The sequence below is a fragment of the Neofelis nebulosa genome, chromosome 12 (assembly GCF_028018385.1).
Source record: "Neofelis nebulosa isolate mNeoNeb1 chromosome 12, mNeoNeb1.pri, whole genome shotgun sequence".
NCBI lineage: Eukaryota > Metazoa > Chordata > Mammalia > Carnivora > Felidae > Neofelis > Neofelis nebulosa.
Genome location: NC_080793.1, coordinates 6,426,546 through 6,450,454, shown reverse-complemented (window position 1 = coordinate 6,450,454; position 23,909 = coordinate 6,426,546). Strand labels below are relative to the sequence as shown.

Below are 23,909 nucleotides of genomic sequence, written 5' to 3'. Positions count from 1 at the left end.
TCTTTGTCACCACCCCGAGTTAGTAGAATCTATAACCAAAAGCAATGAGGCCTCTATACGCCCTGGCCTGAGAAACAGCCACATCATGGACACATGCCATTTTTTAAAATTAGGACTTTAAAACATTCGGCACCTTACTGTCTGGAGAGGCCCTTGGCCGTCCAGCAGGCTGGTTTGCGATCTCAGTTGGTGTGCCCTCCCTGCTTCTGGACGTGGTTCTCCTGCCTCGTGGCCTTGGCTTGCGTTTGACCTCCGTGAGTCCTGAGACAGCAGTGGAAACCACCTCTTCCTGGCTGATGACTGCAGTATTTAGGGAGACCCGGGGCCCTTAGGGAGAAGGTGTTGTCTGCTGTTGACCAGGCTGTGGCATTAAGCAGTGGGACGTCGGGCCTTCTTCCTCGCCCAGCTCATTGCCGGCCGCGAGTCTGTGCCGTGGGCAGCTGGGGACAGCCGGGGGCAGCGGTGTGCTCCTTGGCCGGGCCCAGCCTCAGCCGTGACGTCAGACTAGCGAGGCTCCCGGTATCGCGCAGGCTGCAGGCTGGCCGAGAGACGGGAGGGGAGTCAGATCAGCGCGGGTCTTCAGCACCCCACCCCCCGCCCCCACAGGGCCTCTGATGTGGTTCTAGAGCCCACGGGCAAAAGCAGAGGCTCAGCAGATGGGACAGCAGAAATCTTAGAGTTGTTAGCCTTCCCCTAGAGCGCCGTGGTGGTCGGCCAGTCCGTTGGGCCGTTTCTGCTTCTTTCTTTTTGCTGTTGCTGTACGATAACATTTGCTTCCAGTAGGACGCAGAGCCCTTAACCGTGCAGTCTGGTGAGCTTTGCCCACTCCTGGATCACGGTTTTAAATGCATATTGGAAGCATGTCTTGTACCACTTCTCACGTGACCCTCAACAGTTTGAAAATCAGGGTGTCCTTCTCTGCAGTGTTCTTGTCTTATCACGGCCGTCCCCATACTTGCTCCCGATACCGTCTGAGACAGATTCGTGGGATCTCCTCTTAGGGCAGGCCACGGGGCGCCTGGGGAGCCGCTCTCTCCCCCAGACGGATGCTTTCAGACCAGTGTGGGCCCGGCTCAACGTGCAGCCTGGCTTTCGGGCCTGGGAGCGACCACGAAGATGGGGGCCGCTGCTGTGCCCTCCCCTGCAGAGGGACTTGAGCTCGGAGCTGAGGCAGACTGTGGAAATGCTGAGCTCGAGGGTGAGTCAGAGCGACGCCGACACCATCCAGGCTTCGCCATCATCCTTATTTCTTTAATTTTTATGTTTGACTCAGAATCCGTCCCCCCCCCCCCCCCCCCCGAAAGCACTCCAGGGAGGAAGCAGGAGAAAAGGGCGTGGGGCAGGCGGGGATGGTTTTAAGCCTCACGGTTCTCCTTATACCCAGGGAAGGGTCGTTTGGGAAATTTTTCACCCTTTAAGAGACTGTCATGGGCCTTTGCATCTGTGTGTCTCATAAATCCTCTGGCATTAAGTTCTTGAGATGGACTGCTGCGGTTCCTGGGCGTTGCCGGGCATTTTGAGCCGTGGGCTGCCAGGGGATCCCAAAACTGTGAATTGCCTTTCTCTCGGTACAGAGCGTAGGCACGGAGAGCACGGTCTCTTGAGAAAAGTAGACTGGGTTGGGAGTCCTGGCCTCTTCACCTACGAGCTGGGTGACCTCGGTAATTTGCTGGACTTCTCCAGGCCCCGAGGCTTTTCCTCTGTGAGGCAGTGGTAACGGCAGCTCTTCCTTCGTGGAGGCCGTCGTGAGGTTTGCATCAGGCGAAGCGAGAGAGGTGCCTGGTGTGTCTGTGATTCCCTCTCGGTCGATGGTGACGACCAGTGTTACGGTTCCACGATCCCCCAGGGGAGTCCCCTGGGAAGGAAGGGGACCGTCTGTCTCCTTGCCGGCCTCTTAATTCCTCTTGGGTGTACAGAGGCGAGGTAAGAGTCTAGGGAAGGGACAGCACCTCCTCGAGCCGGGCACATTTGCTCTCGTTCCTGGTCACAGAGGTGGCTGCCTTGGTGAGCGTTTCAGACAGCTGGGTGCTTCCTGTCTCCTGGCACCTGTTCCAGTCTCATCAGTAGAAAGTAGTTGCCAGCATCAGGTCCCTGGTCCTCCGTCCCCGGGAGGTCCTTCGGAGTCCTTCCGGCCAAGCCCTGTTCCGTAATAGGGGCGGCCGGGCCTGGGCACCGGGAGAAGCCCTCAGGGTGATTCCGATGCTCGCCCCGGCGAGAACCCCTGCCACGAAGACCTCCTCCTGCCCGTGAGCAGACCGGGGCCCGGGAACGGAGGGATGGGCCACGGAGGTGCAGGGGCCGGAACGCAGGTCCCTGGACTCCCGTCCGAGGCTTTTTTCCTCCCGCCGGGCTCGCTCTCTGACCGTCTCTGCCGTTTGTCGCGGTGGGGCCGGAAATGGCCAGCCCGGGCTTGAGGAGCCCCAACTCCCAGGGAGCCCGGCCTGCTGCGGCCGCTGAGTGGTAGGCTCAGCAGCCTGCTCCGCTCCAGGGGACAGCTCGTTTGGAGCAGAGCAGGAGGCGACTTGGGAGTCGGGGCTGTGACCTGTGCCTCTCTGCTTGTTGCGCAATTGCTGGTGAGGTTTCGCCATCCGGGGCCGGCCCCTCCCCGCTCGGTCCACTTGTACCCACCGGGGCCCGGGCTCCTGGCAGCCGCCGCAACCCCGCCGACGGCCCGCTTGGTATCGGGTCGATACTCCGTAATCCTAATCCTGGGACCTCAGACATTGAGTGCTTGCCGGCTGCTCTTTGCTTTCCGACGGCTGCCTCGTCAGTTCTGCCGACAACCCTAGGAGTAGGTGTGGTTATCCCCGTTTTACAGACGAGGAAACTGAGGCCTGGCAGCTCTTTTCAGCCCACGGGTCCTGCCCCCGTGCTGTGATAAAGCCACCTTTTTGTGCCAAAAGGAAAAAAAAAAAAAAGGGCAAAAAGAAATGGAGGCCCAGAGAGGCTAGGAGGCTCATCTGAGGTCACACAGCCAGGACGCAGCACAGTTGGGATTTGAACCCAGATGTTCAGAGCTGCACTGCCCTCGCTTCTGTCTCCCTGCCTTCGCCGCCTCGGCTGTGACTAGAGCACGCACGGGGGGGCCGGCAGACTTTGTCACCAAATGTCTCCCGTGTGACTGGCAGTGGTGTCCGTCGTGACCGTGGGTTTTGCAAACAGCCTCGAGCTTCGCTTTCTGTGGCTGCATTCCCTATCGCCGCTTGTCCCCAGGTCTGTTTGTCCGTCCTAGCAAGTGTCCTGCTGTGGAACAGTGCCTGGGCACGGGCTCATCTCTGAAGCACCTCGTGGCCTGCCTCGGCCCAGGGTGTCTTAGGCGGCAGGGGGGACGTTAGAGCGGCGTCTTCCGCGCCCTTCTCACACGAGGGTCCTCGCCCTGCAGCGTCCTTCCCCCTGTGCTGCCTCTCACCCGACCCCAGACTCTTCACCCTGCTGGGAGGGAGGGGTCGTCAGACTTCCCTTGTCCCTCCCAGGCGGGATCTGCCTCCCCCCTCTCAGGGAGACCTCCACCAACTCGAGGGTTTGGGCCTCAGTTGGGCTCTCTTTCTTGGTTCTTAACATCCTTTCTCCAGAGAAGTTGTTCTCGAATGTGGATGTGACCAAGGCAGCCGCTGCTCCAGACCCTTCAGGGGCTCCCCGAGGCCCTCGCCACTGCCAGGGAGGAGAGCCGGTGGTGTCTCTTTTCGGCTCTCCCCACGGCCCAGCCCCCGGCCCCCAGCCTCTCCACAGTGCGGCCTGCTTCCTCCTCCCCGCGTGGTGCTCTCCCCCCTGAGCAGTCGTATCTGTTCTTCCCGAGCACTCTGCCCGCTGGCTTCTCCGCTCTTGCTCCCCCCAAGCCCCGCTCAGACCTCTGCTGCGACACCAGCTCCTGTGGGAACCCTCTCTCTCGCCCTCGTGCCCCTGGTCTAAGTTGGGAGCCCTTCCTTAGGCGGGGCCTCCACAGCCATGGCCTGTCGTGGCCCCTTGGAATCTAGGACTCAAATCTTGATGCTTCTGTCCATCTGGCCGATGGTTCTTGCCGAAGTGAAGGCAGGAGTTTCATTTGTAGGATTTCTTTCAGCCAAGGAAATTCGCAAGACACTTTGCAAGCGTTCTTACTTAAGTGGTCTCCTTGTTAATACTGTCCTTTCTCAGTGATTCCCAAGGAGAATCGAGTGTTCGTATTCCAGAACTAGTTGGCTGGTTTGGGAGGGGGGCCATCCCCTTGCCCACGTGAAAAAGAAATACAGAAGCAATCCTCGTTCACACAGACGTGCGAGGCTTTAAATTCGTGGTGGTTTAGCCTTCTGACACTTCTCAGTCCTAACGCTTGGTCCTTAGCGAAGCTCTGCTAGCCTCCAGCCAGGCAGGGGCACCTGCTTGCGTCACAGGCTCGCATCACTCTCGCTGCCCTCGACGCGCCTCGCATCGAGTGTGGAGCTCCTCTGTGCTGCGAGAGGCTCGGGGCCTCTCTTTCCCTGAGGGACAGCAGCCGCCCTGGGGACAAAGGCCACAGCCGCCCCGACTTGGCCTGGCCCAGAGACAGAGTGAATGGCAGAGTGGGTAAGATTTGATTTTAAAAACAAGACTGCCAGATAGGTTGCTAGATAAGAAAGCTTTTGCTGATCAGCCTGCTTTAATGTAGCTTCTTTAAAGGTTGAGTGCATACGTGAGTCCATCCCAGCTCGAGACGTGGATGTCATGGCCGCTCAAATCTAACGTGGGGTTAGATTTTCTGTAAAGATTTTCTGATGCTCCCGTGAGGGAGGCATTCGGTTCCTCCCAGGAGGTTCTCGCAGATACTGTTCGTTGGTAATCGTGTTGAAGGTTAGGATTCCAGGGATTTCTGTTGGAACCCTAAGCTTGACTGCCCCCCACTAATCATGAGCCAGAGGAGGGGGGAGGGGAAGGGGAGCCTCCTCCACCCACGGTGCCATTGTTAAACGGAACCAGTAATTGAATGCTATTAAGCCAAATTAATTTGCCTCCTGCAGGAAGGTCTATGATGAATGAAAGGCTTGCTAATCAGGGAGGGAGCCAGGCTACCCTCTGCGGTCATCAATATTTCATGGCCGTGGGCGGTGGCAGGAAGTTAGCTGTCCTGGCTCCCTGACCTTGAGCGATCCAAAGGTAGGACACGGCCAGCAGGGTTGTATTTAAAGGGCTTGTTACAAGTGAAATTTGCAATATGCGCCCGTGGGTTCATGGAATTTATACCCTCAGCTAGTGGGAGGTGCGGGGACCCACCCGAGACAGGCCCTGGTCCCTAGTGGGGAGTGCAGCCGTGTCGACCACGGTGGCAGAGCCGAAATGTTGAGCAACGGCTTTGGGGGGTAGGGGCCGATCTGTAGTGTCTGCCGATTTCTGTGGTGTCCGCACACCCCCAGCATGGCGAGTTCAAAGCTGCTGAACCCAGACTGGGGAGATGTACACCAGCAGACTGCCGGAGCTGGGGACCCCAGCCTGCTGCTCCCACAACTCCCTGATCCTCCCTGGGGACCGGGGGGAGAGCCTCCCAGGCTGTTGCGGCTGCAGAAATGTAGATGTGCCCCCGGCAGCACTCACCTGCATTGGGTTTGGCCTCTTGACAGAGAACGCTTAAATGTCACTTGCTTTTAAAGATGAGAAAAGAAGTTAACGTGCCTTTCATTTTGTTCTTTCTTCTCCCTAGCTGCTATTAACTTAGCAAAGCTGAAACTTTTCAGACACTATTACGTTTTGGTGAGTAAAAAAAAAAAAAAAAATCCTAGATCTGTAAATAAGCCCAGGACAAGGAGTAGAGCAAACAGACTTCCCAAGAATTGGCAAAAGCCCAAGAAGTGCTACCTGGAGCCGTGTGGGTTTCATTTTATCCGACCGAACTGTGTCTTTTGAGAAGAGAAATTGAACAGCTGAGTCACTTCTTTTTAAATGTTAGTTTTCGGGGCGCCTGGGTGGCTCAGTCGGTTGGGCAACTGACTTCGGCTCAAGTCATGGTCTCACGGTTTGTGAGTTCGAGCCCCGCATCGGGCTCTGTGCTGACAGCTCAGAGCCTGGAGCCTACTTCGGATTCTGTCTCCCCCCTCTCTCTAACCCTCCCCTGCTCACGCTCTGTGTCTCTCTGTCTCTCAATAATAAATAAACATAAAAAAAAATTTTTTTTTAAATAAATGTTAGTTTTAAATTTGGCTTTAAATACTCAGAGAAGTAACACATGCTTGATGTTTTCCTACAATGCAGGGACTATAGAGACAGAGCAAAAGCCCTTTCTGACCCTGACCTTCTCTCCCTCCCCTCCCCTCCCCGTAGGTCATGACTGGTCCCAGTTTGGTGGTCATTCCTCTAGCTGCTCTTCAGGCATATGCCATACACGGCCGTCCTTTGGCTTGCTCGTTTTATCCGTTTACAAAAACGAGATCACGCCTAAAATCTGGACGTGAGAAGTCCCTATGAGCGGACGCCACAGGCGGGAGTTGCTGTAACTTCTTAGGATAATAATTTGTTGGAATATACGAGGCGTAAGCTCGCCCGGTGTTCGCTTCCTGACTCGGAAAAGAAAGTTTCTGAGTCGTCTTCCACCTGTGGTTGGACCTTTCCTTCCCTGCAAGCGCAGCCACCCCGGGCGAGGTCCCAGTGGCCATCTCGGTGAATCCTTGACCTCGCTCTCCCTCACTAGAGTACTTAGTGTTACTTAGTGTCGTTGGTACTTCCTCTCCGCGTGGGCCTCAGGCGCTCACAGCGTCTGCTCAGGAGGCTAAAGCAGCGTTGCCATTACTCCTCAGAAACATTCCTCAGAGCCTGGGAATAAAAAAAATACTGACCTTCGGGGATGGAGATCAATGGGGTGTGTGTGTAGAAAAGGCGAGGGAAGGGTGACTGGAGAGTTCAGAGCAGCCACACCAAATGTTTTGTCCCCCCAGCGTTGGGTGGGCACCTGGCGATGAGAAGCCATCTCTGCCCACGTGTTTCTTGGTTTTGGTTTTGGTTTTTTTTTTTTAATGTTCATTGATTTATTGTGAGAGCGAGTGAGCGGAGGAGGGGCCCAGAGAGGGGGAGACAGAGGATCCCGAGCAGGCTTTCTGCCGCTGGGGCAGAGCCCGATACCGGACTCAGTCTCACGAGCCGTGAGATCGTGACCCGAGCCGAAATCAAGAGTCGGACGCTTAAGCGACTGAGCCACCCAGGCGCCCCTCTGCCACGTTTATTAATTAGCCTCAAATGGTTGTGCTCGGGTAATTCTGTTTCTCCTCTCTGGTTCCTTTGCGAAAGCCAGTTGCTGGAAGAAGTGCCGTGATTTCTGTGTTGATTTGATTGCTTATTTCTTTTTTCTCCTCCTAGATCGTATGTTACATATACTTCACCAGGATCATTGCGTTTCTCCTCAAACTGGCCGTTCCGTTCCAGTGGAAGTGGCTGTACCAGGTGGGTGCACGACACGGTGACGTGGAGACTTCCTAGAGCCACTCGGTGCCAAAGGGCGCTGTAGGAAGCGCAGGGATGTGAGGGGCTCTGAAAAGATACCTGTGACGACAGGTTGAAACAGGGCGTCGTACGCGCCCTCTTGGGGCAGCGTGCTCCTAGCTGGGGCGCGGCACACCTTCCGGGGAGACCCTGCCCTGGCGTTTGAGCGGCCGGTGAGCCGGGGGTCGTGGGGGGGCTGGGCTGGTTCGTTTCTAGTTCCACGGCCTTCCGAAGAGCAGCGTGCTGATCCCTTTGTGGGGGTGGGTTTTGATTTGCAGCTCCTGGACGAAATGGCCACGCTGGTGTTCTTTGTCCTAACGGGATGTAAATTCCGTCCGGCCTCAGACAACCCCTACCTGCAGCTCTCTCAGGAGGACGACCTGGAAATGGAATCAGTGTAAGACATCTCCTTTCTCACGCCTCCTCCTTTGCCCGGGGACCCGACGTAGCGCAGAGCAGTGCGGTGTGACCTGGGGCAGCTTCTCCGTGCGTCGTGTTGCCCCAGAGACGGTGCCTCTGTATTTAGCAGAAGGACGTGGACGCCTAAGCCCCGGGCTCTCCCACTCCTTGCTTGTTGACCGTCGAGCTGTGATGGGCCAGGTCCCTTGAGGTGTTTGATGATTAGCCTGAGGCCGAGTTTCAGGGGTGCTCCCTCCAGCAAGACAGGTGGCCTTTCGACTTGTCCCGGTTCAAAGGCTGAGCCTCTGCCCGTGCTGGGCCCTGCTGGGCCGTCAGGCAGCGTAGGACCGCTGTGTGTGCTCAGCCCCGCTGCGGGAACAGTGACCGGAAGGCAGATCCCAGAAGGGCCCCAGACAACAGCTCTCTGTGGAAGAAGAAATACCTTTTTACAGATAGCAGAGGGGAAAACGGTAGGACCATCAGACGTTCTAGGAAGAGCAGAATCTGAGCAAATAACTTGGTCGAAGGGGCCCAGATGAAAGTCCCGTGAGCGGCTGCGTGACCAGCAGGCCGTGGTGGATTCATCCGTTCCCCTCACGGCAGGGCTTCCCTGGGGGCCACAGCTAGAAGCTGAATGGCTGGGTCATTTGATGTCCCCCATATCCTTTCCATCAGCCATTGCAATCGGAAGCAAGGATGCACCGTGAAGGTATTTTTGTCTCGTGGCAAAAAAAAAATTTTGAGAGAGAGAGAAAGAGAGAAAGTGCACGTGCAAGCAAGGGAGAGACAAAGAGAGAGGGACACACAGAATCGGAAGCAGGCTCCGGGCTCCGAGCCGTCAGCACAGAGCCCAAGGCGGGGCCCGAACCCACGAACCGCGAGACCATGACCTGAGCCGAAGTCGGACGTTTAACCGACCGAGCCACCCAGGTGCCCCACATGGTGGACATTTTTTAAATTTTTTTTTTTTAATGTTTTATTTATTTTTGAGACAGAGAGAGACAGAGCATGAATGGGGGAGGGTCAGAGAGAGAGGTAGACACAGAATCCAAAGCAGGCTCCGGGCTCTGAGCTGTCAGCACAGAGCCCGACGCGGGGCTCGAACTCACGGACCGCGAGATCATGACCTGAGCCGAAGTCGGCCGCTTAACCGATTCAGCCACCCAGGCGCCCCACATGGCGGACGTTTTTTTAATTTTGTTTTAGGTTTTGTTCCTCTGTGGCAACACGTGATGGCGGTGGTGACCGTTTTGGCAGAGGGGTCTGTGTGTGTTCAAGTCGGGGCAGGGTAGTGGGGACAGGGGGCACGAGTCAGGTGGAGCCTGGAGAGGGTGTGGCCTTTATCCTGGCGGCTTTGGGAAAGTCGGGATGTCGAGGGTTGTCCGTTGGTTGCCTCAGCTGCCGCTGGCGTTCTGAGAGAGGACCACTCTGATGGCGCCGTCTTCTGTGGCCGGCCAAGCGTGAGCCGTCCTGTCGTCGTGAAGGGGGCTGCTCTTCGGTGGCCGAAAAGCCAAGTATGTACCAGCCAGAGAGACCACAGAGGGAGGTTTCGTTCAGGGTGGTGCCCCTGGAAAGGAAGTCGGGGAGCCGAGTGAGGCCAAGTGCCTTTAAGTCAGCGGAGAAATTGTCCTGGGGCTTCCCTTTGGCTGAGAGAAAGTTCTGCCGGAGAGAAAGCCCCGTGGGCTTAACACGATGTGACAGAGCGGAACGGGCCCGAGGTGGAGGGACGCTGCCGTGACAGCCTGCCGTCCGCACTCACCCGCAGCTGGGTGTGAGGGCCGATGGCAGCTTCTCGGGGACACCACCGCGCCCCAGGCTGCCCGCTCCCTCTTCTGCTTGGAGCTGCTGTTCTGAACGGCACCTCTTGAGTCTTCCAGAAACAACCGAAGCCAGAGGCGAGCAGAGCCACTGTGTTTTCTAGAAGGTCGGGAGCTCTCTGCCATCCCCCTCGGAGGGTGTTTCCTCAAGAAAGGAGCTTGCTCTGATCCTCACCACAGAACAGATATCTCTTCCTCTTGGTGGGAGGGACTACTCCCTAGGCCTCACACACCGGAAACCAATCCTCCTGACGAGTCTTACCCCCTGGTGGCACACGAACTCTGCCCTGGGCCACTCACCGACCTTATTGACTTGCGATTCCGGGTAGTTTCTTTTCTTCCTGTTTTCGCTTCCTTTCTCTGAAGTGCGGTACATCTGGGAGGTGAGTCTTGACGGTTGAGCCCAGGACAGGCCGTGCTCCTCCCGGGGTCGAGTACTCCCACCCTTCCTCCGGCTCAGGCCTCGTCCGGCTTCTCCCGCTGAGCCTGCAGAGTGAGGGTGCAGTGAGAAGTAGCCGACTTTCTGTCTTTTTCTCCTTTTACTTCTGTGCACACCTCTCACTGGGCTAACCAGAGCCTTGCCCATTTTGATAAGAGAATTTATCCTAAAAAACTCAGGTTAGAAAGAATGGCGTGCGTGCGGTTTTCAGCGTTCAGACTTGGCCACAGCCCCCTGTGCTTTGCATGTCCTTGAAGATCTGAATTATTTTCTGCTGTCTTGAGAAGTCAGAACGGAAGAAACATTTGGTGTGGGTTCCAGGGCCGGGAAGCTGCCTCTCTGGGGTTCCCGTTGCAGAATGCTGGCCTCAGGGTTGCGGCCAACCTTTTCCCACTCAAGTGGGTATGTAACAAAAGTGGAAATGGGAATTCGAGACTAGTAGAATTGTTTCTCGACCAGTCCTCCCCACGTTTCAAGTCCAGAAAAGAATTTTCAGTTGGGTTGTACTTTACAGTTGGGTTCCAGAAACAGATGTGTCCAGGGGCCACTTAGGCCCAGGATCGCGGTCTGGTGCAGCAGAAGGGGCAGCCGGTGCCCGGGGCTCCCTCTTTTATCTTGCCTGTGTCCAGTAGGCCTGTTCCGCTGCGAACGCAGATAGGGTTCTGCTAGGAAAGGAGATGTAGAAGGGAAGTGGGAGGCGGCCGTGGGACCATCTGCTGTCTCCAGCTCTGTTACACTCCCCTGCTCCTTCTCTCAGGCACATCCCTGCCCCACTTTCCTCTCTGTCCTCCACGCCTCTCCTGATCCCGCAGGGAGCACATCAGCTGGGCTCCACACCTGCCACCGTCACTCGGGCCTTGAGGCCGGTGGCCTCCCCGAGTCAGGAGTGGCCACTTGGGCTCGAGGAAGTGCTTCCCCGAGCAGGCACCGGAGGCCACGACAGCTCCGGGTGGCTCCGTCAGCCCCGCAGGCGGTTTGGAGCCCTGCCCCCAGGGAGCTCCCGGTGTCCCTCGGGAACAGTGTGCCGGGGCGCAGACCGCACCGCCACAGGGGGGTGTGCCCGGAGCCCAGAGCAAGGGCGACGAGGAGCTAGTGAGGCAGAGAAAGAGTGAGCAGAGGTGAGAAGGACAGAGCCCGCCCTCTCCCGACCTCACTGTCCCCGTTTGGGAAGTGAAAGGTTACGGCCGCGCGGCAGCCCCGGAGGCTGAGCCTGCCTTCCCAGAGCTGCCGTTGGGGCTGGAAGTCACTGCGGCCCGTTGCCTGACCTGAGCTCGGAGGGGCCTCTCCACGCCGTGCACCGCGTCGCCGAGCTCTGCCGGCTGTGCTGCGGGTACTGCTCCGGGGGCCGGTCACCTGGTGGCTTTTCTGCCGTTGTCCCCCCCTTCGGCATTTGCGTTCAAAGTGGGACCCGCAGGGAGGTGCCCGCGGAGCCCCGAGGTGGCCGGAGCCTCACCTCCCGTCCCTGCGTGCGGGGCTTTCGGGCGCCTCCTTTCTCCTGCCGCAGCGTCTGAGCCCCAGTCGGTGGGGGCCGGCCAGTCTCGCCTGCCGCACCTGGGCACCAGATGTCCTTCTTGCTTCCCAGCGGTTTGCTGTGCGACAGGACACGGAGGCCCGCCGGCGTCACTGCCATCCACTGTCTTGACCTGCTTCCGCCCGCCTCCCGTCACCTGCTCTCGTTCCCCCTGTGCCGGCACACACCCCGATTCCTCCGGCCTTGGGGCCTTTGCCCTCTTCTCGGCGGGTGGGCGCACCCGAGCCCAGGGTCGCCTCGGCCGTCTCCCCACTGACCACTCCCCAGTCCCTGGCCCCGGCCACGTGCCTCTGGCCGTCTGCCCCCCCATCACCCAGGCTTGCGTCCCCTGCATCCCTTAAGGGCCTCAGCGGCACAGCCGGCCACCCGGTCACCACCGGCAGAATATGGCGGTTGACCTCAGCACCTACCTCTTCTCGGCCCACCTGGAGTGAGTGGCCACTTCGCGGGGACCCGATGTCGTGTCTCCTCCCCCCGCCCCCGCTTACCCCAGCGGCCCCGCCTTCCTCCGGCCCGCACGACAGAGCAAGGGTTTTCTCGGCTGGTTCACCAGCCAGAAAGCTGCATCTGATGAGGAAAAGACAGGGGGCAGGTGTGTGTCCCAGGCCGCAGCCCGAGCCCCACTCGGGTCCCGCGAACGGGCTGTGCTCTCTCTGCAGCCAGGGCCGTAGCCCCACGCGGCTGCTGTCACCTCGAGCAGCTCTGGGAGACACGAGGCTGCGTTTCTCGTCAGACCTCCGGCGTTTGGAAAGGCCGTGCTGGGTGTGGAAAGCCTCTGGTTCCCCTGGGCCTGCAGCCACTCCCCCCGTCCGTCCCAAGCAGAGACAGCCGGTCCCTTGAGGAGCAGCCGTGCGTGCGCACGCCTGTTGCCGGGGAGAGCCGTGCCCTGCCTCCCCGGCCGACGGGCAGTGACGCTGGGTCACGTGGCCAAGTGAGCCGGTTTCCCTTGTCCGGGGGCCGCGTGTACACTCACCGACCGCCTCCGCGGGAACCCCCCGGTTCCCCCGAGGTCTGCGTCTTGGCGGCCCGCCTTGTCCTGACTTTGCCAGAAGTACAGCCAACCCGTGAGTCTGAAGGACTCTTGTCTGAGAAAAGTCCCAACTCTGGGGACGACTGGATGGCTTTGCGGCTCGGTCACAGCAGCAACATGGTGGCAGGAATGAAGGGTGGGAAAGGGTGGAAATTTTCCCTTCCCCCGTAAAATCATTTATTTGCCTTTAGCTCCAGCTGGACCGACTCTAGAAATGCCACGTATAGGGCCACCGAGTTACCATTTGTAGGTGAGAGGATTTGCTGGCTGGTGGAGGGGGGTGGGGACGAGAGTCCTCGGACAGACTGAGTTGCCCGAATTTATTTTACTCACTGGGAAATTCTCGTTGGTCTGGGCACATAGGTGCCTCGTTGTTTTCTAGAGTTCCCCTAGTTTCTTTAGCTTCCAGAGGTTTCTATGTGCTCCTTGCCCCCCACACGTAGCCTCCTGGGTTACCAGCATCCCCCTCTGGAGCGGTAGGTACGTTTGTGATAGTTGATGAACTTCAGCCTGACGTGTCGTCGTCACCCAGAGTCTGTCACTTACCTCAGGGTTCTCTCCTGGTGGTGTGCATCCCGTGGGTTTGGACAAACGTGTCATGCCATGTATCGGTCTGACGGACTTCGAGTGGTTTCACTGCCCCGTGACCCCTCTGAGCTGTGCCTGCCACACGGAGCCGTGTCTCTGCGTGATGTCTCCTGCTCCGAAGCCGCCCGGTCCCTTCCTGGGTCCAGAGGGCATCAGAACCTGTCCAGCTCACAGACTGTGAGGCGGGGGGTTGTCCTGTCGTTGACCCCACCCTCTCGAGAGATGCCGTGACCCAGTCCCTGGAAAGGGCCGCTGTGCTTGGCTCGTCACGCTCCCGAAGCTGATGTTCTTGCGTGTCTGACCTGTGCATTCGGCACAGGGCTCCGTGGCGCCTGCTCGCCTCTAGGCACCGGCAGAGATGAGGCCCCTGTCCTGGGGTCACAGCGGGGAAGCAGAGCCACGTGCTTGTTGAGAGCCGCGCAGCCTGGCCCCCCAGGTTTGTAGGCAGCCGCCGGTTCCCCATCTCTGACGGCCAAAGAACCTTTGGGCCAGAAGGTGCCTCTGCACCCGTGGTTGTGTCTCATGACTCAGAAAGGATCCGCGTGGCCGGTTGTTCCGAATGACGACACCTGATGAGCTCTGTGTTCGCAAAGTTCTGATACAGACGTTGCTCTCGTCATCCGTGTAGATCTGCAACATAAAAACTCGTGGAGGCCGCGACAGGGAGAGAGAAGGAGAGAGGCCGTCACTGACCGTAGTAATAACAGCTGGTGTGCCTTGATTGGGTGCTTTGGACAATCTCGTCCTTCTCTGATGACGGTTCTGAGAAGCGTGAGTCATTTATTATACTTGAGAATAGGGAGGTCAGATGACTTGGCAGAGGTCACACAGCTAGCCCGGAGCGGGGTCAGGACCCAAACCCAGGCCGGTCTGTTTCTAGAGCCGACACACGTAAACCACCCGGCTGTGCTGTGGTGACGATGGCCTTTTGCTCCAAGACTGAGATTTTCCCAATTTTTTTTGTTCTCCTCATTCAGAGTGACGACGTCAGGGGTGATGGAGAATATGAAGAAAGTCAAGAAGGTGACCAATGGCTCGGTGGAGACCCCAGGCGACTGGGAAGGCACCGCGTGATGGAGCAGCCTGGCGGCGGGGACTGTCGAAGAGAACATTTAATTTATTAATAGTCCTAGTGGTGACCGGGGGCGGTCGGCACCTCCCGACGGTGACACCACAGAGCACGTGGCCGGGAACAAAGCGCCACGGAAACCTAATTTTTTACTCTCTTCTATGGAAACTGGACCTGTGGCTGGTTATAGGCAGCTAGAAATCTCCTTCAGGTGGGAATGGTTGCGGGGGGCAGTGTAGCCAGGAGGAGGATAAAAGGAAGACTCTGTTTTTAATTTATATTTCTTTCTTTTTTTCACTGGGAACTCTCCGGAAATAGGTAGTCACGCCCCAGGTGTGTCACGGCAGAGACCTTGGGGGAGGGGGCAGGGGGGCGGCGGTGCGAGGCCCGAGCTGGTCACGGCTCAGGAGCAGGGTCGCAGGAGCTGAGCACGGGCTGAGGATACAGGGACAGAGAAGGGAAAGAGAACGTATCGTCGCAGCTTTGGGGGACAAAAAGGAATGAAGTTAGGTTATTTTAGAAAGCAAAGCCCAAGCCCAGTTTAGTTATATGGAGCCTGCCCCAGGATTCCTGGCCCTGAGTGTCACCCCAGACCTTGATCCCAGATTCTGAAAGTGACCAGGAACCAGCAGCTCTAGAGGCCCGGTGGTCGTCTTCCCAAAGGGGCTCTGTCGTCTGAGGGCTGAGTGTCACTGTTAGAGTCACGGCTCTGGGACCGTGGTGGGAAGTGCTTTTCTTGATTGAAGGGTATTTAGTGTTGTTTGACGGGTGGGCAGAAATGTATTTTTCAGCTCAAGAAGCATCATCCAGTAGGGTTTCCTCAAACAGCTGGCTCCTCTGACCGCCCAGAGCAGGGCCACCTCGCTTCCCTCTGTGCTTGTGTTCGCGTCTGTCTCGTGTCATCAGAACCCGGGGAGAAATGGGGAGGAATCTTCCTTAAGGAGCAGCTGGGGGCAGAAAATGTAGTGTTTAAGCAAGTACTTAAGTACAACTCAGTCGTCATCATTAAAAAGCTTTTGCTATAAACCGGGTAGGCTTTCCAACAGGAACGGAACAGACTCGTGCCTGTATCCCCGGAGCGTGCATGCGAAGAGAGCAGGTGTGGTTGAGCAGAGCTTTACCCTCAGGGACTGGCGATGGCGACGGCGAGTTCTTCCTCAGACCCCGCAGAGGGCCCCTCCCAACTCCCAGAGCCTAGAGATGGACACAGGTAGCCGCTTCCCGGGGGGACCGGTGGTGCAGCTGGTAGCCGAAGTCATTTGGATAACGGGACAAGCTCGGAACGTCCGCTGTGACGCAGGGAAGGTGGGCTTGGCAGTGATTTCCCAACGTGGTTTCGGTCGCACGGGCCTGGGGCAGGAGGCTGAAGCGCGGCCTCGTCGGGAATGCTCCCGGGGTACCGGGACCCCTTGCCTGCCTGGGCCTCTCGGGGGTGGACAGCGGCCGTCTGCTGGGGTGGTTTTCTCACCCCTGGCTTGGGGGAGTCCATCAGAAGCCTCAGGACTTGGGGGTGGCACTCAGGACCCCAGGCTTGGGCACCTGAGCAGAGTCCTCAGAAAGCGGTTGTTTTCCATCTCCTGGGCCGCTTTCTCTCCCGGATGAAGGGGCAGGAGAGTTTTCACGTGCTCACCTTAGTCCCCTCTGTGGTCTGTGAGGCTCTTCCTGCTCGAAGTTCTGTCGTGGCCAGGCCTGTGGTGCAAGGAGGCTCCTTCCCGGGCCGCTGCCGCTGCTGACCCTGCCACAGATTATAGGGAAGGGGCCATGTGTCTCCCCACCTTCAGGAGTGAAGAAATCTGCCCAAAGTATTTACTTAAGGGAACTTTTCTCTTTTCCTCCCTCCCTTCCTCCCTCCCTCCCTCCCTCCCTCCCTCCCTCCCTCCCTCCCTCCTTTTCTTTCTGTCTCTGTAGTCAGGTTGGGGCTACAGGACAGAAGAAGCAAGTTGCAGGGAGGACGGGAACATTAAGACTTTGCTTTCGTGGCATAAACACGGTTCCAGTGCTTCTGAAATGTGTCTTGTGCTGTGGCCCAAACCCCCGTAGGCGCTTCCCTCTGAGGGACGCGTCCGCTGTTTGTCCTGCGAGCAGGTGTTCTGGAGCAGGCCGTCGTAGACTTCTTGGCAGGACCCAAACGTGCAATGAAAGCTTCCCCCTGGAAGGGTCCCCGTGGAAGTGAAGCAATGAGGGAGCGAGGGAGGAGGAGAGCGGCCGTGGGCACCGCCGACCTGACGGCCGTCCCGGAGCCGGCCGTGGCGCCCGCCTCCCTCTGGCAGAGCTCGAGCCTCAGCCACCACGGCGCGGCGTGAGCCAGCACGTCGGGCTTCTCTGTGCGACACGTGTGCCTCTCGGCTCGTGCACACCGCAGCTGAGTGGCCGCACGTGACCACCTGACCCCTCCGGAACCGGAAGGTGCAGGCGAGATAAGGCAGTGATTTAGGAATAAAGGCTGACAAGCGGGTCGTCTGCCCGCAGCCCATGTTGTAACTGGCAGGTGTGAAGTGAGGCCAGGGATCAAGAAGAATCAGAACCCCCGCCCAAGATCGGGAAAACTGGTTCTCCCGCATTTTTACAAGTCATTTGTGCTCTCCATCCTGTTCTGTAAAAATATCCTGTCTTTGTCCGTCTCGTCACGTAGTAGCTGTGGCCGGCGTTCAGCTCTGCCCCCGAGGGAAGGGCACCGACCCGACCGATGGGTTCCAAGCCAGGCAGGTGCACCGGCCCCTCCAGCAGCCCGGTATTGACAGCTACGCCGGCTCCCTGGGACTCGGGGCTGCAGCGGTTAAGCCCTTCAGTATTCCCGGGATCGGGCCGGAGGGACTGGGTGCACATCGTGGAGTGATCGGCAGTATTTATAGCTTTGTTTTGTGCTCCCGCTGCCCATTTCTGCCTACGCGTGCTACCCGTGCTTCCTTTGAGAGCTCTGCTGTGGACGGGAAGTGCGGCCGGCGGCGAAAGTTCAGGAAGTAAGGGGGTCTGTTTTCCTCCAATGAGATGTGTGCGTTTTGCTAGAAAGCTACTACTTCGACGATAAGAACAGTCATCGATCTCTTAATCCTGGCTCTTAACAGTGGCCGGGGACTCCACCAGCCTCCTTGTCGGTTCCTTGCTGCTTTAAAATTTCAGTAGCAGCGCACTTGAACCTGCCGAATGCAACTCGGGTGACTCGGAGGCCCGTTCTCCCCTTAGGAGGTGCTTCCTCTAGTGTAAAAATGGTTTCTCAGGTCATAGCCTGAGTCCGTTCCGTTTTCTTCCAAGAAACCACTTTGGAGTAAACTATCCAGGTTTGGTTTGCTTTCGCCCGGACACAGCCGGCCAGCCAGCCCCAGCAGCGCCGTCGCGTCGTAAGTCTGCTCCGGGCGCCTGTCGAGGCGAGATTTCTGCGCCTGCCTTACGATCTCATCGGGATATCTGCTCTGTCCTGTTCCACAGCTGCCCTCCTTCCTCCCCCTCCGCCTCCCACTCCTCCTCCTCCTCCTCCTCCTCCCCACACCTCTCTTCATCCCCCCTCAGCCCACGGCTATCAATTCCACGGAGGCTCCGTCTGGGAATACGGGCCAAAGGCTTTGGTGCATTGCAGCATTTGCTCCCAGTAGCTGTGTGAAGGATGTACTTCCTGAGCTAAGGAGAATTTTGTCCAGAGCGTGGGTACTATGCTGTGTTTTATGCTTTGGACCCCTGCACTCAAATGTATGCTTATTTAATGCTGAAGAGTCTGTTACCAGGAGCCAGTCCTTACGGACCAGGAAGAGTGTGAAAGATGCCTGTTTGAACTGCGAGTGGCGTTCTGGCCGTCTCCCACATCCTGTGGCATCGTCTCCGAGGAAGGTCCTTAGCACGTTTGGCGGTCCGATGACGTGGTTGTGGTCCTGCTCCACAGCGCCCGTGGAACAGCGGAACCAGTTATGGCTCGTGCTCACAAGGCGCCGAATTTCACGGGAGGCAGACCCCAGCCCCCTCCTCGGCCCGTTCCCACGCTCCATGCTCCCCGCTTTGCTTCCCCCTGACCCGCCCCGGCCTTCTCACAGACTGAGGGTGTGCTGAGTGCACGGCGCCCCTGGCCTCCTGCCTGTTCCTCCTGTTCAGGATTCCGTAAACGAGTAGCTTCCGCACGAAAGACGTTAGGCTTTGACTTGCTCCTTCTTGGTCTGTCGGGAAGGTATTCATCTGGAACATACCATATGTTCCAAAAGATCGCTCTTTACTCCAGGTTTCTCCAGGGTGTCTTGGGCTGGAGGTCTTTAAAAGAGACCCTCCTGAGTTGATGCTAATACTTGGCATGCCTGGAATGTGGTTCCTGATTGGCGTACTGACCACTCCAGGGTCCGCAGGGCCCTTCTCTTATAGCCTGGCGTTGCAGCTGTGCCCCGCTGTAGGGTTTGTGCTTGAAAAATGCTTCTCGGTGGTTCTCTGCTAGGGTGTGGGACATGTACATCCCCTGAGGCACCGTGTGAGGGAAGCAGGCTGGCAGAGAGGGACCAGGCGTTCTGGGAGCAGGGATCTGGTCGGGCTGCACCAGGGACTGTTGGAATTCTGGGGGCAGGAAGTCTGCAGGCAGGCCACCTGGGAAGGAGGAGTGCTGGACCAAGTCAGCAAGGGTCAAAGTGAGACAGAAAAGCTAACTCACTTCCAAAACAGTAAGCTGATTTCGAGGCAAGCCTTGAGGTTTTGCGGTGGACAGCCAAGTCAGACGGGCGGGGGGCGGGGCAGAGAGTCAACCTTCTTAGCATTTAAGACACTTAATACAAAAGGATCCCCAAATCTTGTCCACGTGGGGGCGGTTCTTGACGCCCTAAGCAGCTTTTGCCCACCGTAATTTGGATTTGCCTGGTCACGTGACCTCCAAAGAAGTCAGACACATCCAGTCCAGAAGTAAGTTTCATTTGGGGGACAAAATGTCTGTAAATATCATTTGCTTTTCAGGTTAGATTGGGATGCAGGAGTTTGCAGTATTTTTTTTTTTTTTTTTTAACACTGCTGATCACGGAAAAGTATTTATGTAAACACGTAACGGGTGGGGCTTCCAATCAGGGTGACGTCTGGGATGGATTCTCTTGCTGTGATGCAAACATAGTACAATAAAGATTCTCTGACGGAAAGGTACGTTTGTAATCCTGGAGGGAGTCGCTGACTCCTGGCTGCTGTCTCTCTTCCTCCCCCTCCCTCTCATCATCATTTTTTGGGATTCTTGTTCATTAAATTAGTTAACTGCCTCCCACCTGCTCGCACTGCCAACAGTGACTCCTACCAAGAGAAGTTCCATGCGCCTCAGCAGACCCCGCGGCTGTGGTGAGACGCAGACGTGTGACTGCAACCCCAGGGGCTCGGTTTCGGAACAGACTAGAAATCCCTTGTAGTTTCCGGGATGCCCCTGCCTCCCGGGGGCCCGTGAGCGCCTTCCAAATCGGGCCCTGCGGCTGCTGCCACTGGAGGGGAGGGGACCGCGCAGCCTGGGGGCAGATCCCTCACCGCGACGGCCTCCGGTTCGCCCTTCCCCGCACAAGTTATCCCACGGCAGGATCCCAGAAATCCAAGAGTTTAGACTCAAAGTGTTTTTGTAGAAGTCGTGCCCTTAGTTAACCACAAATGTTCTACGTTGAGGCGTGACTTAGAGTAAAATTCACCCTTCAAGCGTATGGTTGGAGGGATTTTGACAAGTGTGTATTCTGGCCTCCACTGTAATCGGGATGGAACGTTCCCTTGTGCCCCTTCTCGGCCGGAAGCGCCTCGTCTTGGCCACTGCCACACCACGGCTTTGCCGGTCCTGGAGCTTCGTGTGAATGGGGTGCGTCCGTCTGTCCTTCGTGTCTGGCTTCTCCACGTGGCACACTGTGTTGTGATTTATCCATCCAGTGCCCTGGCTTTAAAGCCACAAGAATTGGGGCCAGAGAAGGCTGTGCCCCCTCCCCACGCCTCCTGGCTCCGGCCTCGTTGGGGTGGTGAGGATCACGTCGAGGGCTCGGCCCAGTAATGGCTCTGTTGGTTTCTGTTTACAGGAACGTGAGAGTGGTCCTCATTCACCTCGGCGGAGACAGAGACAGGGGCCTTAGAATCAGTGTCATTGGCCTCGGTTTTCCAGTTAGCGGCCACACTTCCCTCCCCGCTCTCGTGCCTGATCCCCTGGGGGGCTTGGCTCACCAACAGCGGGATGAGCAGTAGAATGGGGCCTCTAATGGGGATCCCAGGAATCGGGCAAGACTCTCAAGGATGAGCGATGCCGGGGCCACCCGGGAAGGGGCAGCCGAGGGGAGGCGTGGCAAGGACCTCAGGGACCACCCAATCCAGGCTTCTCATGCTTGAGCAAACATCAGAGTCCCGGGGTGGGGAGGAGGGCGGGGGGCAGAGTGTCCCGTGGGACCTGAGAAGTAACTGCTGGCAAGCTCCCAGGTGAGGCTGCCTCCGCCGGTCCCAGATCACACGTCGAGAACCACCACGGCAAGCCAGCCAGCTCCCTCCTGGAGACCTGCCTCCGCCACGTGTAGGAGCAGCTCTCGCACACAGCCCCGGCTGCAGGTGCAGTCAGCAGCCAGAGCGCCCCGGGCCCGGGCCTGCCGGTGGGGCCGCGGCGGTGAGCACGGAGGGGTACCGGCAGGGACTGACAGCCGTCAGCTGGGCAACATCGGCTTCCTCCTCCCCGGCAGCCAGGCTGGGGCTTTCCCGGTTGGAAAAGCAGCCGTCTAGGCCGGAAGCCGCAGAGCCTGCAGCTCGGGACCTGGGCTCGGCTCAGGAAGGCCTGTGCCCGTGCCCTGTTCTGATGAGCCGCGGAGCAGGCTAAATCAAGAGCCTCCTCGCTGCCTCCCGGGCCCGGGACCCTGGCGAAGCCCTCCCAGGGCCCAGGTGGGCCGCCTCCCCGCTGCAGCTGCCGGTGGGTGACCTGTTCTTCCCGGGGAGTCGGTCGGGCCCTCGGATGGATAGCCACACATGCCCTCCAGCCGTGGAACGATGAGGCAGGTAACAGGTGTAAGGAAAGTGCGGACTTCCCTCCTGCAGACCTGCTTCTCCTGGCATCACGCGCGCGCACTGGGGCACTCCTGAGAATTCGCAGAGCCCCCGGGGGCACCCGCCCGCCCCCACCTGCCAGGAAGCCGAGTTCAGGGGGCTGGGGTGACCTGCTCAGGACCGTGCCTTATACGGGGGGACGCTGACCTTCACGGAACGAGGAATCCGCTCATTAGAACGGATGTGCAGGGACGGAGCCCGAGGCTCCCAGGCTGTGCACCGAGAGCAGCGTGAACGACCCTCGGGGCTGAGAGTCGTTCTCCCCACACCGCTGTTTGCAGGACACCCACGGGGAGAAGCGTGGGCCGCGCCGGGAGCCCCCCCCCCCCCCCGCTTCCTCCCTGTCCTTTGGGACAGGCCCCTTCCAGTCTGCAGCACAGCTCAGGCTGAAGTCTCTCCACCCAAAACGCGTCTCCAGCTCGAAGGCCGAACCGCTCAGGCGTGCCTCACCTTCCAGTTCTCCCAACTCCCCGCAGGCCCGTTTCCACTGGCCTAAGTCACCTACAACCCCTTGGGGCTCTGCTACTCTCTGCAGCGACTTGAGCAGCCAGTGAAAGGTAGGACTCCTCCCCTCTTGAGCTGCACCCTCGGCTCCCTGTGCACCTGCCAGGTTTGACCTCCTGCCGGTTCCCTTCTCCCTCCAGCTGGGCGCCCACAGCACTCTGGGGTCCTCAGCCTGTCCCCGAGCTCCCCCTGGCCATCTCCTCTGCGCTTCTGCTCTCCGGCGCCCAGGAGGTTGTCTCCAGCCTGGAGCTGCTCTGGGCCCCTGGTGGCTTGTCCTGCTGTCTCCCGGGCTGTTTTAAAGGCACCTCACGGCCACACGTTCCAAATGAAATTGCCACACCTCTTCCTCAGTCCAGGCCCAAAACCCGGGCCTGACCCTTGGCCCTTCCCTATCCCCCAACCCATTCCTGCATCCACTTGTCTCCCCACTGCCCCCGCAGGGCCCCCTCACCCGCCCCCGGATTACACCACCAGCCGCTGCCTTCCAGCTGGAGGCCTGGCCTCCAGTCTGGCCCCACTTGGCTGCCAGCCCTGTGCCATGCCACAGCCCAGCGACCTTTTAAAAAGTGCCCGCCTACTGGTTCAGCAGAGAGACACAAGCCAGCGAGGAGGATACAAGATCAATATAAAAAAGTTAACCACATTTCTATGCACTTGTAGCGAACAACCCCAAAGTGAAATTAAAACCATCCCACTGGGGCGCCTGGGTGGCTCAGTCGGTTGAACGTCCGACTTCGGCTCAGGTCATGATCTCACGGTCCGTGAGTTCGAGCCCCACGTCGGGCTCTGGGCTGACAGCTCGGAGCCTGGAGCCTGCTTCAGATTCTGTGTCTCCCTCTCTCTCTGGCCCTTCCCCGTTCATGCTCTGTCTCTCTCTGTCTCAAAAATAAATAAACGTTAAAAAAAAAAATTAAAAAAAAAACTGTTCCATTGACATGGGCGCTTGGGTGGCCCAGCCGGTTGAGCATCTGACTCTCGGTTTCAGCTCAGGTCATGATCACACAGTTCATGGGTTTGAGCCCCATGTTGGGCTCCACACTCACAGTGTGGAGCCTGCTTGAGATTCTCTCTCTCCCTGCCTCTCCCCTGCTCACATGCTCTCTCCCCTCAAAGAAAGAAAGAGAGGGAGGGAGGGAGGGAAAGGAAAAGAGTCGTATAAAAAACCAGTTCCTTTTATAGTAGCATTGGAGAGAGTAAAATACTTAGGAATACATTTAACAGAAGTGCAAAACTTAAACTCTGAAAACTGAAACATTGAAAGAAATTCAAGAAGATCCAAATACATGCAAAGCCGTCTATATCCGTGGATCAGAAGACAATATTGTTGGGGCACCTGGCTGGCTCGGTCAGTTGAGCATCTGACTTCGGCTCGGGTCGTGATCTCACGGCTCGTGAGTTCAAGCCTCGCGTCAGGCTCTGTGCTGACAGCTCAGAGCCTGGAGCTGCTTTAAATTCTGTGTCTCCCTCTCTCTCTGCCCCTCCCCCGCTCTCTCTCTCTCTCTCTCAAAAATAAACATTAAAAAATGAGAAAAAAAAAAAAAGATGTTCAACCTCACTGGTCATTAGGGATATGCAAATCAGAACCACAATGATACCAAATCACAGCCATTTGGAGAAATTGCAACCCTTGTGCACTCACTCCTGGGGGGATTATAAAATGGTGCACCCGCTATGGAAAATGGTTATGGCGGTTCCTCAAAAAATTAAACACAAAACTACCATATTATCCAGCAATTCCACTTCTGGGTATATATACCCAAAAGAACTGAAAGCAGAGACTCGGATAGATATTTGTACCCTCATGTTCACAACAGCGTAATTCACACCAAAAAGGGGAAGTGATCCAAGTGTCCATCGGTGGATGGATGAATAAACAATGTGGTCTATACGTCCAATGGGATATTACTCAGCCTTCAAAAGGAATGAAATTCTCGTACATGTTGCAACATGGATGAACCCTGAATATGACGCTAAGTGAAATGCCTTTTCAGATCTTTTGCCCATTAAAAAAAAAAGGTTTATTTTTGAAAGGGACAGCGGGGGTAGAGGAGGAGCAGAGAGAGAGGGAGACAGAGGATCCAAATTGGATCTCAAGTGTGCCGACAGCAGAGAGACGGATG

At 57.6% G+C, this 23,909-nt stretch overlaps 1 protein-coding gene across 3 annotated transcripts in view; it reads left to right on the top strand.

Moving 5' to 3' along the window:
• Positions 1-19,385, top strand: part of GPR107 (G protein-coupled receptor 107) — a 70,700-nt gene extending 51,315 nt beyond the window's left edge. For 2 of the 3 annotated variants that reach the window (XM_058693815.1, XM_058693814.1), the window contains exons 15-18: positions 5,651-5,700; positions 7,297-7,380; positions 7,698-7,816; positions 14,201-19,385. In XM_058693815.1, coding sequence (XP_058549798.1) covers positions 5,651-5,700; positions 7,297-7,380; positions 7,698-7,816; positions 14,201-14,297 — 350 coding nt within the window. In that variant the 3' untranslated portion in view covers positions 14,298-19,385. Of the gene's footprint in view, positions 1-5,610; positions 5,701-7,296; positions 7,381-7,697; positions 7,817-14,200 lie in introns of all 3 variants that reach the window. The other variant, XM_058693816.1, reaches the window with a different exon arrangement.
• Positions 19,386-23,909: the final 4,524 nt, after the last annotated feature.